Source organism: Artemia sp. Qi Xiang Cuo, chromosome 11 (genome assembly GCF_049724085.1).
Source record: "Artemia sp. Qi Xiang Cuo chromosome 11, ASM4972408v1, whole genome shotgun sequence".
NCBI lineage: Eukaryota > Metazoa > Arthropoda > Branchiopoda > Anostraca > Artemiidae > Artemia > Artemia sp. Qi Xiang Cuo.
This window is the reverse complement of record NC_142804.1, coordinates 28646863-28666684: the sequence shown is the minus strand read 5'-3', so window position 1 is coordinate 28666684 and position 19822 is coordinate 28646863. Positions and strand designations below refer to the sequence as shown.

At 35.0% G+C, this 19822-nt stretch overlaps 1 protein-coding gene across 1 annotated transcript in view; it reads right to left on the bottom strand.

Moving 5' to 3' along the window:
• Atac2 (Ada2a-containing complex component 2) overlaps positions 1 to 19822 on the bottom strand; it is a 224564-nt gene that overhangs the window by 23233 nt on the left and 181509 nt on the right. The window contains exons 5-6 of the mRNA XM_089096663.1: positions 17645 to 17754; positions 15158 to 15390 (exon numbers count right to left, since the gene is read on the bottom strand). Coding sequence (XP_088952789.1) covers positions 15158 to 15390; positions 17645 to 17754 — 343 coding nt within the window. The remainder of the gene's footprint in view (positions 1 to 15157; positions 15391 to 17644; positions 17755 to 19822) is intronic.

The following is a 19822-nucleotide window of genomic DNA, read 5'->3' as shown; positions in this document are numbered from 1 at the left end:
GTAGCCTGTTCCATGGTCTTAGGTAATTTTCGTCTGATTTCAGCAGATACTTGGCAGCCCCACGTAATTTCTCCACCTTTATTGACTTCAGGAACGTCTCGATTGCATAGTTCGCTTTATTTTTGATTACGTCCAACTTTTTGGAAAGGTTTTGCACTGTTTCTTCAAGATCCATAATTTTACGTTCTAGGTCTGCATCTAACCTTCTACAACCCCTAAGATAACGCCACAGGTCTCGTATTTCTTTGTCTTGTATCACCATATCCGGGATATCAAGATCTTTGTCTGACTGAATTTTAAGGCTTCGAAAATATGTACTTTTTTCAAACATCAGGAACCTTAATCTACCTTTAAGCGAGCTTTTCTTTGATGCTTTCAGCTTTTCCTGTCTCATTTCTCTGTGTAAATTATTTATCCTCTTCAAATCTTCTAAATACTTTGGAGTTGACTCCAACATATAGAGGCCAGCCAAACGGGATTTCTGAATCTGAATTATCTCGAGGATGGTGTCAATAGCGTTTATTTTCTGGCTATCAATTGGATCCAGCTCATTGGTTAGAGTTTCTAGCATTTGATCAATATCAATGAGACCTTGATGCGTAATATCACGTCTTGATAAATAATAACATATTTTGTCTTCTATTTGATGGATTTTGTAATAATCATCTTCAATGTCAAATGCTTTTAATTTCTGCTGGCTCCTCTTACCCTTGTCTTTCAGTTCCTGTAAATCTCCATTTTTCTCTTCCACACAGGATTCACTTAACTTGGTCTGGACTGGCTTCGTTAATTCTGGAGTCCTTGGCTTTACTTCAAGGACCTGTGAGCCCACTTCTTCCTGCAGAAGTTCTCCAAGCTCTTTTTCTAATTCGTCCTCGTCTGTTTCCTCGCCAAAAGCTAGAAGATTAGACATTGTATAGGATATCTCTTCATTTGTTTCTTGCACATCCGCTAATGTATACATTTCAGATTGAAACTGCATCTTACTCCAATCTTCCAGCTCCTGTAAATCTTTATTTTTCTCTTCGAGACGGAATTCGCTTAGCTTGCTCTGGGCTGCCTTGGCTGTGATTACAGTTAGTAATGGTTCAGTCGTTGGGTTTACTTCAAAGAGTTGTAGGTCCATTTTCTCCCGGACAAGTTCTCCAAGCTCTTTTTCTAATTCTTCCTCACCTACTTCCTGGCTAAGAGTTAGAGGACTAGAAATTTCTTGCCGTTCCATTAATTTATGGGTTTCAAGTTGACGATTAATTGTTGATAATGTTCCAAGTACCTGCTGCAACTGCTCCTCATATAACTTCTTTTTCTTTAGTGCTAGTAGAGCAGCTTCCTTGTTTTTCGCATAATTTTTCTTAGCGCCAATAAGCTCTTCAGCAATTCTTGTTTCCAAAAAATTTGTTTTAGTAGCGAGTTTACATTCAGTTTCTTTTAGTCTCTGAATTGCTTCCCCTGATGAGCTTTTCTCTTGATTTTTATCAAAAAATTTTGGAATTGATTCAATCCCTCTTTTCTTAAGATTACCTAAAAATTCAGTTACTCTGCTTTGAGGCTTCGTTGAATTTTTCTTATATTTAGCTTGCTCTCTTGACAGCATTATGTTTTTCAAAGTGTTTTCACTAATAGCTAACAATCACTATTGAGGTGAATTGTGTTAATGCATCTGTTTTATATGTTGCATGACGTCATGTTAGGTGACGTCAGCTTGTTTTTATATTATGATTTGTTTCAATGTGATGTAGTCTACCGTGTGACGTCATTTAAAGGTGAAAATATGGACATTTTATCCAATTTATTATGACGTCATATCTTTATTAAAAGACGCAGGTGTTGAGAGCCACTTGAATCTGAAGATGCAGTTTTTATCAAAAATTGCCAGACTCGACTTTTCCTGGTTTTGGAAAGATGGCTTTTGTACCACTTTTAATTCGTCCTTTTTTGCTGTTTATGTCTTAATGAAAGATAAGGATTTACTGGGTTTAATTGGCTACGGTATAGTTTAACAAAGAAAGTCTAAGGAATATATTTCCCCGTGATTGACGCATGAATATGTTTTAGACGAACGTTACTTTCTCCTCCTCCGATTTTCACCCATGTGGCTTTTCCCTTCATTTCACATCTCCAAAATGCCACAAAGGTCCAGTATTTTTTTCACCTGATTTGGCCACAAATCGCATCTACCGTCCTTCAAGCTCTCCAAATAAGCTGACTTAAAAAGCCGAACTCTAGGTAGCCTAATAATTTTCTCCCAGAATTTTACCATTCTAACCAATCTAACACTCCTTAAATTGAAAAGCCCCAAATCTCCTTTCAGATGTTTTACTATATAGTATTTTGTTTAAATAATTCCGTACCACAAGAGTTCAGACCACAGTTAATATAATTATCCAGTATGATCATTCCCTATCTCACCCATTATAAAAACCCGGACCGGGGTGCGAGTGCTCCAGAGAACATAGAAACATAAGCGGCATCAGATCTTTTCACGGGTAGACAAGTCAGATGCGAAACAATCGGAAACAAGTGGAAACCCGCTATTACGAATAATGCACTTTGCGCGAAACAATCGGAAACAAGTGGAAACCCGCTATTAATAACTGCACGAAGAAGTGGGAGGAGCTTTTTGTTCGCACCGAGAACGAAGACCAGAAATGATCTGCGATAAGCTTACTGGATAATTATATGAACTGTGGTTCAGACGTACAAAAGTCAAACAGTTCGTGGCACTGAACTGTTAGTATGGAGCGACTGATGCATCTGATGCAATTCATGCATGAAAAGAATTTGCTTTTTATGCTAATTCAAATTTATAAAATTTATTAAGTTTAAGGTTTTCCATCAAACGCTACGAACCTGAGAAAATTTGCCTGATTTCAGAAAAGGGGGGAGGCCCCCAAAAATTCAAATCATATTAGCGAAAGTCACACCATCAAATTCAATATATTGGAGAACCCCACTGTAAAGGCTTTAAGCTCCCATCTACAAAAATGTGGATTTTTTGCCGGAAGAAAGATCACGAATGCGTGTTTATTTGTATTTGTTTTGTTTTTCTTCGTTTTTTCCCATGGGTGATCGTATCGAGTCAATTGATAGTCCTAAAAGATCGGGAGAGGGCTCATTAAATCTGAAATTGAAAGTTCTAGTGCCCTTTTTTTAATTAAATTAAAAAAAACAAAGTTTTTCCGAGGGAAGTAAAGAGCGAAGTTGAAACTTGAAACGAAAAAGAATTATTACTTCCCTGCCTTTCTAACATATATCAGTAAAACTAGTGCAACTAAATCAACTGGTGATATTTCCCTATGATTGTAGGATTACAGAAAACTAGAGTAAAGCATTTTTAGATTGTTGCTTTATGTTTTTTTCGTTTAATTTGGCATCACGTCCGCACAATGAGCTCAGTTCGATGATTGACTGTGGTTTTGGATCTGAAAAGGACATTTCACGATTGGTTTGTAGTTAAGTTCGAAGTGAAAGAATCTTATTAGTATTAAGACTACGGACTCGCTTTAGAATCTGTATCACTACTTGAAATTCTCCCTTTTGTAGAGAGAAATAACTGGATTTTCAAAGTTCATATTACGGTTGATATGTTCTTCATTTCGAGTAATACTGGGTGAAACCAAGATATTATCTGATAAATCAATCCATTATCTTGTATGCTGTTTCATCAATATTTACTTTTGACTCCTAAATCAATATTCTTGTTGTTTTTTTTATTTGGCTTTTATGTTTACAGTAAAGCGGTAGTTTTCTGTAATTCCCTCGCCTTTCTGTAGAAAGGCTGGGAAGAAAAGCTGTAGAAAAGCTGGGCGCTACTCGATAAAGTATTCAGAAGCGGTAAAAGATGGGAGAAAAAATGCACAAAGAGCGATTAAGCTTTGTATCAAAGGTTACTCAAGGATTTACGAGTGAAACTTGTTCAAAATGAGTCCAAGTTTGAAAAACTTAAGTCGAAGTTGGACGACTTAGGTCAGTCTGCCCTTCTAAATAAAGTCATTGTTACTGGTGCCGAGACAACTGCCCGTGATCTCCCGGTACTAGGTGAGAAAATTCTTGATCGTTTAAATTTGCAAATGGGACTTCAGCTTGAAAAATGATTTTTGTTCGTTTTAAGTTTCGAGTTCGCTCTTTACTTCCCTCGGAGAAACTTTGTTTTTTAAATTAATCTTTGCTCGTTTTTTATTAAAATTTAATTTAAAAACAACACTGCATTGATTATAGCCTATATGTATAAATATATATATATATATATATATATATATATATATATATATATATATATATATATATATATATATATGGAATAATTTCTGTTCGTTTTTAGTTCCAATGTTGCTCCTTAGTTTCAGTTGAAAACCTTTTATATAACTTCTAATCACCTCCAAAGAAGAAATAAAATAAGAAATAGATCTTTAATTCTTAGTTTTAAAAAATTAAATTCAGTAGCACTTAAGAAAGTAGCTCTAGACGAGCAGCTTCGACAAAAAAGATTAATTAAGCGAACAGGTTTGCATATCGATATGCTAGCGGAAAATTTTGCTAGCTCAACATCAATGTGTCTTTAGGCTTAGGGAGTTATTTGACCAGTCCCTATATAGATAAGCCACCAGTGTTACCAACACGTCTTAACAAAATGTACCACAAATTGCATGAAAAATGTACCAAAGACAATAAAATTGTACCATACCCCATATTTTTACCGCATGTTACGCTTCGCGTAACAAGCGGATCGTCGGTGACGTAAAGTACTATCGATGAAAATGTTGCATAAGACATTTTTATTTACTTTCTCTCTCCTTACTTTCACTTACTTACTTACTTTTACTTTCACTTTTCTCTTTATTTACTACTTTCTTCTTACTTTCTTTCTCTGACAGTACTTGAAGAAATTGTTCAGAGTAACATATATTACTACATAAACATTTTACTACAGGCCAACAAAAGTTGTTGTTCTTCGGCCATTTACGACCATATATAGCACCGCTTGAAATTGACCCCAAATGACGATTTTAATACAAATAAGGGGCTAAAATCACATTTTAACCTTGTATTCTTACAGTATATTTCCGAAAAGCAGTTGCTGAGACCTCGAAGTCGTGGGCCTATCCACATCATTTCCCTATGTTAGAAAAAAGTAGTATGCTGACTTTCATTAAAAAAATTATTGTGTCATTTTCGAGGAAAATTTACTGATAAATAAGTAAATGCAATATGTACAATTACAGTTCGTTTAACAAGGTTACTCCGTACAAGAGGGGGCCTGCAGGGTATTGAGTGGGCTTACTCCCTCTATACCCCGCTCTTTACACTAAAGTTTGACCTTTTGTCCCTAAAAAAGCTTCTTATTAGAATCAGAAACTTTTTCAAAAGTTCGAAATAAAGCTTTAGCGTGAAGAGAGGGGTGTTTAGGAGGGGTAGGCCCATTTATATACGGAATCGTTTCGGTTCGTTTTAAGTTTTAATGTTGTTCCTCACTTCTAGATAGAAAAAAATGTTTTCGTTTAATAGCATATAAGGAAGATAGTTTTACCCACCCCAATTACTCAGTCTGAAATGTGTTGCATACTTCGGTGAGAACCAGACTAAAATATCTGGTAAACTGTCAGTTCTGAGGAGGTTTGGAGTTGCATATAGAGAATAAGAGGCAGATGAGCCCCAGGACTGGAGGGAACACTCCCTCCAAGGTACAAATGGAGCCGCACTAGCTTCTTGCCAGTTATGGCATCCACATTTGACTCAACTCGCCAAATGGCCTAGTCAGTGGAACGGGTATTTTTACAGTTATTCAGATTTCCAAGATAGGAAGTAGATAAGACCATAGAACATAGGGGGGACACCTTTGGAAAATTCATCAGAAATTTTTTTCACAATATTTTACATTAAAGAAAAATCCAATTCAAAATTGAATGGAAGTGTTTAGGTTGCAACCTTGAGGCGAAGATAAGCTTTTTAGTAACCATGTTGAAAAGATGGCTACTATATGTCGGTCCGTAGTAATGTGATCAGGGACGGATCCAGGATTTTTTGTAGGGGGGGGCATACCATAGGGTGAGACGATCACATTGCGGTGGGAGCAGGTTTAATTAAAACAAACTTGCGCTAACTAATTAAATTACACTACTTTAGACTATTTTAGGAAGGTGCTCGCCCCGCTGGATCCGGCACTGAATGTGATTATGAGAAGCTCCATAAGGTTCTGTGTAAGATGTTAAAATTCGTAGGTACATGGTATTTATGAACAAGGAAGTTAGTAATTAAGGTTAGTAAGTTAGTAATTTAGTAAGTAAGTAAAGTAAGTAAGTAAGTAAAGTAAGTAAGTTAGTAAGTAAGTTAGTAAGTAAAGTAAGTAAGTTAGTTAGTAGGTAAGTTAGTAATTAAAGTTAGAAAGTAATTAATTTATTAACAAGGAAGTTAAGCTAAGTACTTAAGGAAGTTTTTTTTTACTATATTGGTTTTTAGATGTGCCTGGTTAGTAAATATGGCAAGATATTGGAGGAAATAGTTGTTTCATACGTTCCCAGATTTTACCACAAACTTTGATTACTGCCAAAATGCAAACGTAGTCTTTTATGTCGCACACAAAATTATTGCCTGCAATAATATGGGCGTTAGCATTACTCAGAATCTGTATTACAGGCACGGCATAAATATATTCTTGGGAAAGAAGGGGGATTTGAGAGTGACCTTCGCCCCTCCCCATGCATTTCTATATTCATATCTTGGAAAATGGAGAGCTAAACAATTTTGGGCTAAAATTACTATTTTTGAGGTTCAAGCCCACTTTCCCCATTCAAACAAAAATCCAATTGTGCTGATAATTGTGCTATAACTGTGCTGATGCACAATTATACATGTAAATAATAATGATAAGCCCTAGTATGTGAGGATACCTAATTTACTGTTCTCATAAAACATGGCTCTTACACCTTTTCGGCAAAGTCAAGTATTTCATCTTCGGGCGAATATCAGGAAAAAAAAAATTAAAATTGTGGCCGAGAAAAGTGTTCTTCATTTATTTGCATATCAAAAGTCTTCCTTCATCCTCAAAACACGTCTTAGTCATCTCAATCTTTTTCTATGCAAATTAGATTCGTTTTTTATTTGCTTTCTAATTACTTTTTCTGGCCCATAAACTAATTACCAGTCGTTTTATATTAAATTGCTTTAGCGCCATGTAATCTCTACTCATATATATATATATATATATATATATATATATATATATATATATATATATATATATATATATATATATATATATATATATATATATATATATATATATATATATATATATATATATATATATATATATATATATATATATATATATATATATATTTTTTTTTATATATATATATATATATATATATATATATATATATATATATATATATATATATATATATATATATATATATATATATATATATATATATATATATATATATATATATATATATATATATATATATATATATACGGTGAGCAAAAATCAAAACCTGCATTAATTCAAAAATGTTCAAAAATTAAATTTAAAAAAAAGTGCTTTTAACTTAAAGTAAGGAACGACGTTAAAACTTAAAATGAACAGAAATTATTCCGTATATGAAAGGGGCTGTCCCCTCCTCAACGCCTCGCTCTTTACGCTAAAGTTTGACTTTCTCACAACTCTATTTTTTTTTTAAATTAAATTTTTAGTGTAAAGAGCGAGGAGTTGAGAAGGGGACAGCCCCTATCATATACAGAATAATTTATGTTAGTTTTAAGTTTTAGCGTCGTTCCTTAGCATACTTTCAGTTAAAAAAACTTGTTTTTTTTATTTAATATTATCTGTAAGACACGCACGATATTGTACATTTGACATGCTCCGGGGGGATTTCCGGAGTGATCAAAAAACGATTAGATCTTAAAGTTTGTTTTTCAAATGAGAGTATGCCAAGAATAATTTTTCTCAAAATTTTATAAAATAACTATCTCAAAATTTTGAAATAGCTATTTTGTTCTACATAATTGATTTCCAGATTGAAATTATGTTTTTGGGGAGGACACTCCCCCCCACAGCTCCCAGGGCAGAGGTGGTAAGTTACGCCCTGGGGGCATATACGGGTTTTATAGAAAGTTTGTCGTAGAAACTTCAAAAAGGACTCATTCGATTGGAAATTCAAAGGGCTAGTGCCCTTTTTAATAGTCAAAAGTGACTGGAGGACAACTATTCACCCTATCACGCCCACCTTTTCCCCAAACACATCTTATAAACTCGAGCTACAAATGAATAATCAGATATTGTATTTTCTATCAACAGCTTTTGAAAGTTTGCAAAAAAAGCTATCCGCTTAAAGAAAGAGCGAAAACAAACAACTAAACAAGAAAAGAAACACAAAAAGAAAAAAATACAGACAGTACTGTCGGTTGATTTCCAAGGATTGTTCGGTACTTGTCTAGAATCCGGTAAGCACGCAAGAAGTGAAGTTTAGTTAATGCTAATTAAATAAAAAAAAAATTGATTAAAATATAACAATTAAGAAAACAAATTTGTCTATATATTTTCACATTAGGTGGGTGGGGGTAAAGCACAGCATATATTAAATACGTAAACTAACCTAACTAAACCGAACCCACCCTTGTTACCTTTTAGTCCCCCCATACCCCCAAACACTAAAGTTCAAATATTTTTCCCGAAGTTAGAAGCCCTTTGTTTATACAGCGTCTCATATGAATTTCCGACTCATGCCTATCTGATCTTCGCAATTCAATTCTTGCGTGCTAACCGGATTCTAGACAAGTACCGATTGGTCTTTTCCGCCAACCATCTAGGGCCAAACGAAAAGCAGGTCCTCCCCGAATGAGGTTGGTGGAAGTTGTAAGGAAGAATTTAAGGGAAATAGGAACTTTTTGGGAGAGTGTTAAGAGGCAGGTCTTAAATGGATTCAGAAGGGGGAGGAGCGTGCGTAGCTGTGTTGACCTCAAGCAGCTTGGTGCTGCAGTGAGTTATTATTATTATTATGAGCAGTAATATTACATTTTAAAAGGTGCTTAGTATTTTCACCAGTAGGTAGTAAAAGCGGCTTTGAAAATTATACTGATTAAACAGTTCGCGGTGATGAACTGTAAGTCAGGAGCGACACTGCTCAATAGTAAACAAAACTATTAAAAACAGAATTTTGAATTCGATAGATATATTTAAAAGAATTGATTTATTATGCTGATTCCAAAAATTTAATATTCATAAAGCTCAATTTTAAATATAAAAGGCTACGAGTATGAGATAGTTTAACTGATTTTCGAAAAGGGGGAAAACCCTAAAAATCAAGAATTTTCTTGTAAGCCACACCCTCAGATTCAGCTTATCAGAGAACCCTACTGTTGAGGTTTCAAGCTATCTGCAAAAAAAATGGAATTTTGTATTGTTTGCCAGAAGAAAGATCACGGATGCGTATTTACTTTTTTTTTCCAGGAGTGATCATATTGAACCAAATGTCCTAGAACATCGGGAAAAGGCTTATTTGGACGGGACTTAAAAATTCTGGTGCTCTTTTTAAGTTATCAAAAATACTGGACGGAAACTAGCCCCCCTCTCATCCCTATTTTTTCCAAGAATTTTTTATATAAACTTTTTTTGTGGTTTTTGTGCTATGTTTCGCAGACCCAAAAAGTCGGTTTATCTGCCCTGACCCCCCCCCCAGTGTCACTGTTTTAGGTTTTTAAGTTTTAAATTTGGCCCGTTGTTTATATTTGGTATTTTTTATTGGGACCTATACTGACATTTTTTGCTTGTTTTTTTTTTGGTTATGGGGGGTTTACAAGGGGATAATTTTCCATGGAGAATAAAATTCACAGGGGTGAGCTTTCAAGGGAAATTTTACACGTAGGGGATTTGACGGAATTCCTATATGAAATTCTTTTTATTTGTCTTACTTTTTCTTTGCCAACTCAATTTTGAATGCGAATATATTCAAGGGGACTTGTCCGGGGGAAATTTTCAGCTTGTTTGGATTTCCGATAAAAAATTCCATGCAAGGTGGGAAGTCAGAAGTGATCAGAAAAAAGATTAGATCTTAAAGTTTTTTTTTTCAAATGTGAGTATTCTTATAATAATTTTTCAGGCTGAATCGTCTGCAGGAAATTATACGGATGGGGGGGATGGATTTTCAGCGAAAATAGAGTTGTCAGGACGGAAAGTTAAGCGGCGTGTATTTTTCGTGAGAGGAGCTTTCTACGGAGAAGTTTCCTGTGAAGGGAGTGAACTTTTCATAAAGTGTGAGACAGATTCACCGGCATTATTTTGAAAAAGTATAAGAAATTAGACAAAAAAAAGTTTTTTCAACTTAAAGTAAGGAGCAAAATTAAAACTCAAACCGAATATAAATTATTCCGCATATGGAGTGGTTGCATCCTCCTCAATACCTTGCTCTTTACGCCAAAGTTTGACTATTTATCCCAATTTTTTAAGAACGACTCCTGAAACACAAGGGCCATTTAATTTGAATAGGAAAATTTTTTTTAATAGCTAAAAACTTGTGCTGAAGCTGCCTGGGGGCCCAGGACCATAAGTTATTTAAGTTGCCATTGCTTACAGGTGGATTTATAGGTGGTCTAAAAGGAAGGACCGCTTGATCTCGGTCTTCCTTTCAGCTTGACATTTACAGGGCGTGTGTCCTGGGTCAAGAAAATCATTTTTATTTATTGGAAGATTGAGGAAGTTAGGGAAGTAGACCAAAAACTTTTTGTCCTTGATTAGTCTGAAGCTTATAACTGAAAGACCCTATGCCAAGGGGGAACTAATGCACAGAAAACTGGGTTCAGGGTACATGTCGTCCAAAACACACCACAAAACTGTTTTTACGATTGGCTTGAAGCTGGCCCAAATGGTGGAACTTTCAACCTAAATGCAAAAAAAAAGGAAGTAACTATTGCTTATCTTAAAATCAGGCCAAAAAAAAGAGCTAAAAAAAAAACTTTAGTTTCCAATAGGCTTGAAACTTACTCATGCATGATTCTGGGTTAATGGGACCCTATTCCACCAAAAAATAGGTTTTGGGCAAGAATGGCTTAGCACTTATATCCGTAGCATCCTGGGCCGAAGGCAAATTCATATACAAAAAGATTGAGGGAACTAACTCCCTAATCTGGCACCACAAAGGCATCCTAATATAAAACCAGAGTGGAAGAACTAACCCCCCCACCCATTGAAAAAAATGGGGCAGAAAAAGGTGTGAAAATATTTTTGATTTGATGTTATGTCTATAAGAAATATTTGTTCACCTGAAAATAGGATCCGAAAGAAATTTTTTCGGAGCGGCTTTAAACTTATACCGGTGCTTATTAAGAATCCAGAAAACACGCGAGGAACCGAATCTAGACTCTAATGAAATCCTAGTGAAAAACAGGTTCTACTACCTTGTGAGGTATTGCTCGCTCGGTAAAAAATGCTTAAACTTTATTTTTTGGGGGTTGAAGGGGCAAAAATAGGTACCTAGGTTAGGTTACTTATTTAATGGTTCTAAGCGTTTACCCCCCCCCCCCACGGAAAATACCCCTCCCCCCCTCCTTCGTGGAAAATTAGGCTTTCGAAATTTAAGAATTTTATTTGAGTTACATTTTTGTAATTTCCAGTTGGAGAAGAAATTTAGGAACTTGTGTAGTATGAGAAACGCACTCCAGTTTAAGATGGTTAATATTCGCGAAAAAAACAGGTTATTTCTTTATTCTCTTATTTAATTAATAAATAAATTTGGGTTATATATTTGAACATTAGGGGGGGGGGGATTAAAGAGGGTCGGTATGCAAAATTGGTTTTGTAAAATTATTCTGCATATCATATATATAGATAAATAATTTTATATTAAATCCAAATATAAGGCTATGAACACTGTAAAATAATATTAATTAAAGGAAGAAATAACATAAATTTTGATCAGAGATCATCATAAAACATTTAAATGAAAAAAAACCATAACAATTTGAAAAAACACTTAAATTAAACATTACGTTCACTTTATGCTGGATTTTTTTTTCTGACATCAAACGTTACAAATACTTTACTCCTGGTAAATACCCCCCCCCCCCGGGGGAAAGAAGGGGTTCTAAATTTGAAAATTTTATTTAAGTTTTTTTTTAATATCCGTAGGGGGAAGGAGTTTTGGATCTTGTGTATTATGGGCAACTCGCTCAAGTTTAAGCTGTGTAAAATTCTAAAACAAAACTGGTTTCTTCGTTAGTTTTTTCCAGCTTAGCACGAGACAAGACAAAGACAAGTGACAGAATATATGGAAAATACAAATTTTGGGCAATATATTTGAATATAAGGGGGGGGGTAAAGTATTTGGATAGTTTGAAGTCATAAAACAATTCTTACTTCATAACATGCAGAATAGTTGTACCTACTTTACCCCCCCCCCCTAATTTGCAAATATATAGCCCAAATTTTGTCTCTGGGCTATATATTTGCACATAGGGGGGGGGGGGTGGATGGTAAGTATTTGGATAGTTTTAATTAAGAAAACAATTCTTTCTAGGTATATGGCCACTGAAAAATTATAGAAGAATAGCAAGGTATCTGGAAATTTTTTTAACTAAAAAAAAAATAAAAAAATTCCAGAGTAAATTAAATTTGATTTTTCATTCAATTGTTTTTTCCAATTGTTATGTTTTTTTTTTTTTCAATGATTGTTTTTCCAATTATTAATTAATATTATTATTTTAATTTAGTGTTTAATTTAAGTGTTTTTTGACGATAGCTGATCAAAGTTTATGTTATTTGTGCCTTTCATTTATGTTATTTTACCGTGTCCATGGCCGTATATTAGGCTTTAAAATGCACTTATCTATCCATCTAATATGCAGAATAATTGTGCCAAACACATTTTATTCATAAACATATCAACATAATATTCTCTTGCAGAATTTTGAAAATTAAATGGTAAAATTCTAAAAAATTTTCACATGGTAAAGGTTTTTTCCAGACCAGGCTCGTACTTAGCTATTTTTTACGAAAACTCAATATGTAACAATCCCACTAAACTAATCAAAACGCTAAACTAACATGTTCTTTCATCCTGTAATATTATATTTTTGCTTTGTCTTCTAACTGCAGATTCCGTTGTGCCGCATTTTCCTATGCAATTCAAAGTAATTTTTGCTGCTCCTTGTTCCATGCCTTTTTCTTTAGCTGTTCAGAGTCATTTTTGAAATCTACATAACTATGACTTCACTCACATGAATTATTCTTTGAATGGGTTGGTCTTAGAGGATAAAATATGTGTCTCAAATCAAAAGATGATAGCTACCGGGTGTACTTCACACTCGGTAGCTGATTTCCACTGAAGTTGTTATTTGAGTTTTGCATGAGGCCACTACTTCCAAATCTAGGACTCAAACTGTAGGAGCGCGTCAAAACAAAGCAAAGTACGCAGTCTGTATTTTTCATAACATATTCAGTTTTCAACACAGTTTGTACCCAAGTGTTTCTGAACTTCTTTTTTTTTACCACAAAGTGAATATCCAAACATAGAAGTCCAAAAAACAAAGGATAGAAAGTACATAGTTTTCAAACAGTATTTTCAAAATTTCCGTAATTTTTGAAACTTGAGATTTCCTACGGTTTTTGATACCGATAATTACAAGTACTAAGGTAAACCTGCAAAAAAAAAAAAAAAAAAAAAAAAAAAAAAAAAAAAAAAAAAAAGCATGCAAACTACATTCTTAAAGATGGCTTTTAATTTCTACCGAATTTGTCTCCAAGAGTTTCTGGGCTCGTTTCTACCACGAATAAATATCGTGTTGTGATTTCCCTCAGACTTCTAAAGACTAGACTGTCATTTGTACCTAACGTAGAACATAATTATAGCTGAATAGTTGTATTTAGATACATATACATTCATTAAATAATATTAGATATCTAATAATATATTAGATAATATTTAAGTTACATCTAATGTAATTAAAACCCTGAAAATGCTGTCAAGGACAAAACCTGAAATCTTCAAATTGAGTATACCTGTAGGAAGCAATGTAGTTGTCGTTTGTCTAATTTTACGACTGGTGTTTGATCAATAACATTGCTCCCGTTAGAATTCAATGCGCATGTGCAACCTTCGTCCCGGAGCTATTACACATAGAAACATCAAATAAATCGACCTTGGAAAAAGAGGTCATTGACCCCATTAACCACGTGTTCTCCCTAGGGAGGCTATGCCCTTATTTGGGGTGCAAAAAAAGTTGTAGGTGGCAGCAGGGGTGCCACATGGGACCTCCTGATAGGGTTCTACTAGTAAGTGCATATCTTTAAAGAAGGGTTTGATTTTGGTCAAAGTTGGTAGTGAAGACCCAGTAAACAGTGACGTGATTCTTGTCTATCACAATAGTTCATAGAGAAACAAGAGTGTTTCTGCAATTCCGGGTGAAATAAAATTGTCTAACAGTAGCATTTATGGCTAAATATGTGTTCTCTTCTGTTATAAGAAAACCAGCGGCATTAGTTCATGGAAATGAAGAGGGAGAGGGATATTTTTTTCAAGTATAAGGGTAGGGGACAATTTTGTCCCTTCCCCTTATTAAAATTGTTTGCTTATTTGCTTTTTAAATTATTATTTAATGTTATTCAATTATTAAATTTGGAAGTTTTTTCCAAAATTATTTCTATTTTTAATGAAAATACCAAGAAAATCTATTTGTATTTAAAACAAGATATTTTTCAAAATATAGAAGAGGGGAAAAAATCTTGGTAGAAGGGGAAAATCCCCCTCCCCCGCCAATTGATGCCATTCAGAAAAGATTGAAGTAGGAATTTATAAGACAAACTATTGGTAAAGCAAAGAAAAGGAAAAGACTGTGACTAAATACAGAATAAAGATAGTCCAAGTTGCATATAACTTGCAAAACATCCCAGATAAATAATAGAATAGAATAAATAACTTGAAACATAGTATTTCAAGTCCCTTATGTTGTCACTTTCATTATTAAAGCCTTAGCAAGGAAAGGGTTGCTGGCTCTGCTACATACTGCAAATGCTGAGTGGATGGAAAAAATACAAAAACAGATAAAACCAACAGAGCTTAAAACATAGCGAAGACAAGAGGTCAAAGAGGTATATAGAGATTGTAGGAGGTTAGAAATAAAATCATGTCAAAGAAAAAAGTAAACAAAAGCTTGTACTCACTATCAATTCCTGGCCAGAAGAAATTACGAGCCATTGCATTTATTGTTGGTATATGACGCGATTGGATGTACCGGTATTCAATACATGGCATTGGTACTAACTCTGGAACAAATGAGCATGGATGATCACCGCCCCTTTTACCCTTATTCAAAGGGGCAGAAAGTATGCCTTGAAGTATTTGAAGCTTCAATGGTTTAGCTTCATTGTCCCTCCAGATTACCGTTTTCAGAACCCTAAAAGTAAACATACTGGTCAACTAAAAACAGCAAAATAAACTCCTTGTGCAACTGTAATATCTCACGTAAAGCGTCGGTTTTAATATATAAAAAAAGTACTTTTCAGAATGGCCGATTAAGGACAAATTTGATTGCAAGCATCAAAATGTGCGGAATTATTTACTTTTTCTAGATGGTGAAAAACCATTAGATAAAAGAAATACTTATATGAAATGTAATTATCGGAGTTTCACATGATTTGGTAAGTTAAAATACCTTTGATAAGGCGAAAACACTTTTTGGGCAAGCTGAAACTTGAAAATATATTTTCAGCATGAAATAGCCCAGTGACATTGGTAAACAAACTGTTTTCGATTTAACTGCTAAATTCTTTAAAACCTCTTACTATTTAGCGGAAGAAAAGAAGAAAAACGCGTTTTGATTACTTGAAGCTTTAATAGATTTACAGAACCAGATCAGTCAATAGTTTCCTGCTTGTGTTTGAATAGACTTCACCGTCGAGTTAAACGTTCGAGAAACAATGCCCAAGGATTGCTTCAAATTAGTTAGCTTATAGTAATTATAATTTGACTTTATGATGGAATATTCTCACATGAAACATTCAATTTTTCTTTCAATTAACCCATATTATGGTACCAGGCATACTAAGGGTACACGATATAGGGCTAATTTTCAACCATTTTAATCATGATTATTACGGATCTGTTGATGCAACGCTTCTAGAAGTCAAGCCTACAGACGGCTTTAGTGGGAGAGCCCCTTCAAGAAGACGGTTCGACATGCATGTTTGATGTGAAAAAGACTTGAAAACCATGTTAGGCAGGAACGATACTTGAAACTTACAACAAATTTCAGGGGCTTCTTGAAAGCTGGCCGAAGCAGAAGCTTTAGACAAAGTGACGTAGGGAAGGAGTGTTCATCAGTATGTTGGCTCTAGGTAGCTTGACGCTACTACAAGTATGTAGTATTATGGTAGTGAGCACGTTAATCCAACTTAGGAGAGTGTCATAAATCAAGTACACGCTAAAATGTAAATACGTAAGTAGCAATATTTTGTTTGCACCCTTGTTAAAGCTGGCTGTTGTTTAGCATCTATGAATTGGTGCGAATATTTTTATTTTTATTTTATTCAATAAAGGAGGAAGCCATAGGCTTGTCGCATAACGAACACAAAAAATAACAGCTCAAACAGCAACACTGCAAAACACAAAACGAAAAATAAAACAAAAAATATTCGTCAGTAAAAAACAACTATTCAACAACTATATTACAGAAACTGTTTTTCATAGAACTCAGTTTCAACAAGAGCACTCTTAAATGATTGCACTGTTTGCGCAAAAAACTACGGTATCAGGTAAACTATTCCAAAGTTTTGTTGCACGGCTAACAAAGCTACATTGACCTATCTTCTTGAGCACTTGTGGCTAATACATTTTATACGAGTTTTGTCAAGTGTCTGAGTAATGACTAAACTTGAAAAAATCAGCCCAGTCCACATTATCGACACCCTTCATAATACAGAACGTATTGATCAGGTCAATCCTATCCCGTCATAACTCCAGAGAAGGAAGTCCCAAACACTCCAGTCGACGCTGATATGGTAAATGGCTCAAATATGGCACAAACTTTGACGCCCGACCTTGAACCCTTTCAATTTGCTACGAGTCACATTTCCATGTAGGATACCACACAGAGGAACAATTTTCTACCACCGGGTGTACTATTGTCTTGTATAGTGTCATAAAAGAGTGATGGTTAAATTTCCTGAAACTTCTCTTAATCCGAAGCATACTGTAATTACCATTTCGTGAAATTATTGACACGTGCTTGTGATATGGTAACTAAACGCCGAACATTAAATGAAAACGCAGAGGATAAAACATTCAAGAAAGGAATAAGGAATTTACAAATATGCAACTAAATAGGTAAATCTTCGGCACACTAAAGTAGATAGAGCTCTAACTCTCGCTTTTTCTCGCGAAGAATAAGAAATACACACACAAATTAACGTCTACGATTTCCACTATCCCTATTATTTTGCCAACATCATTCTTTACTTAGGCAGCACGATTGCGCTGCCTATGATATGCATCATCATGCAAAACTTTTTATTGCCTCATATGTAAAGATAAATAGTAAATATCAATCTTTCAAAGCAAACATTAATTTTTTAAGACCCATTTTCCTGAAAATCACCCTCTTCGAACTACAACCAAAATACAAAATACAAAAGTGGGTTTCATAAACTTACTTCTTCGTATAAGGACTAATAAACGATTTTTGCTGGTCCTCGTCATCACCCAAAAGTCTGGCTTTGAAGCTGCTATATTCCCGGAGTGAAAAGTTGCGCTCTGGTTTAATCTGAAAAGATTAATAAACAGACTATTAATGGCAAGTAAATATACGAGAAAAAATGGTCTCCCGACCCATGAAATCAGTCACTGTGCCTGGAAAAATCTTACCGTTGAACGTTTTTTTAGGTGGGAAAAGGTTTAGCTCGCCATTTTCCCTCCTTGTGTTTTTTAAATAAAAAAACAAGTTTTTTCCACTGAAAGTAAGGAGCAACATTAAAACTTAAAACGAACATAAATTATTACGCAAATGAGGGGGGTTAGCCTTCCTCAACATCTTGCTCTTTACGCTAAAGTTTTTAGCACTTTTAAAAAGTCGTTTTATTGTTCTAATTAACAACGCTTACAGCTCATGGTGTAACAACGCTTAAGTGTATCGGAAAATATTTTTATCCCCCCCCCCCAAAAAAAAAACCACAAAATTTTAAATTCCCTTAACCCCCCCCCCCCACCCAGAAATTCCACATACGCCATTTAGACAACCTGGTACAATATAGTGTCTTGATTTACCTTGCTACTTAGTACTAATTAATTAAAAAAAAACTTTTTCCACAAAATAAGTTTTTCAAAGAAAAGTAAAGAACTCCATTAAACAAAAAATGAGCAAAAATAAAATCTTTCGTTAGTCTTTCTCCAATCACTTTCAACTATAAATAAAAGGCACTAGCCATTTCAATTTCTAATGAAATGGGCCCTTTTGATGTTTCTACGACAACACTTTTAATAAAAACTTTATATACAACCAAGGAATAACTTACAACCATAGCCCTGAGGGCTGGGGGGGTTGTCATCCTCACAAACCTAGTTTCCAGAACTTTCTACTACGTTGAACAAAATAGCTATTTGAATATTGTGCTTGGATGTTTTGGGGAATGGGGGGCGTAAGAGAGGGGTTAGGTATCCTCTAATCACATTCAAATATTAAAAAGGGCACTAGCCCTCTGAATTTCCAATTGAATGAGCCCCGTTTGAAGTTTCTACAACAACTCTATCATTAATAACCTTATATACCCCCATGACATAACTTACAACCTTCGCCCTGGGGACTCTGGAGGATTTGTCATCCTTAAATACATAATTTCCAGAACTTTCAACTACGTTGAACAAAATGGCTATCTCTAAACTTTGATTGAATGTGTTTGGGGAAATGGTGGGCACAAGAGGGGGGGGGGGTTAATTACTCTCCACTAACTTTCGACTATTAAAAAGGTCAATTTCAATTTCCAATCAAATGAGCCCCTTTTGAAATTTCTACAACAACTTTCTATATAAACCTTGTATGCCTCCAGGGCATAACTTACAACCCTTGCACTGAAAGCTCTGATGGGGTTATCATCCTAAAATACCTAATTTCCCGAACTTTCGAATACGTTGAACAAAATGGATATCTCAAAATTTTGATTAGATGTGTTTGGGGAAATGGTGGCTCCCAGGGCATAACTTAAAACCCTTTCCCTGCAGACTGTGGGGGGGGGTCGGGGGTGTCATCCTTAACAACACAAGGCTTAAAAAGATAAACGACTCCTAACGGAAGGGCTATCTCAACATTTCAATCTGATGCGTTTGGGGAACAAGTTAGAGTGAGAGGGGGGTTTGTCGCCATCCAATCACTTTCAAAAAATTTATAGTGCACTATCTCTTTGAGTTTCCAATTGAATGAGCTCCTTGTCAAGCTTTTATGACAAACATATTAATAAAAACCGTATCTGCCCCCAGGGCATAAATTATAACCCTTGCCCTGAAGACTGTGGGGGGAGTGTCCTGCTCAAAGGTAGAATTTCCTGAACTTTAAACTGCGTGGAACAAAATTACTGTCTAAAAATTTTGATTGGATATGTTTGGGGAAAAGGTGGGCATGGAAGGGGTGTTAGTTGCCTTCCAATCACTTTCGACTATTAAAAAGGGCACTAGCCATTTCACTTTCCAATTAAATGAGCCCATTTTTAAAGTTTCTACGACGACGCGTTCAGTAAAAACCTTATATGCCCCAGGGCATAACTTACAATCCTTGCCCTGAGGGCTGTGGGGGAGTGTCCTCCTTAAAAACATAATTTCTATCTGAAAATCCACAGAACTGA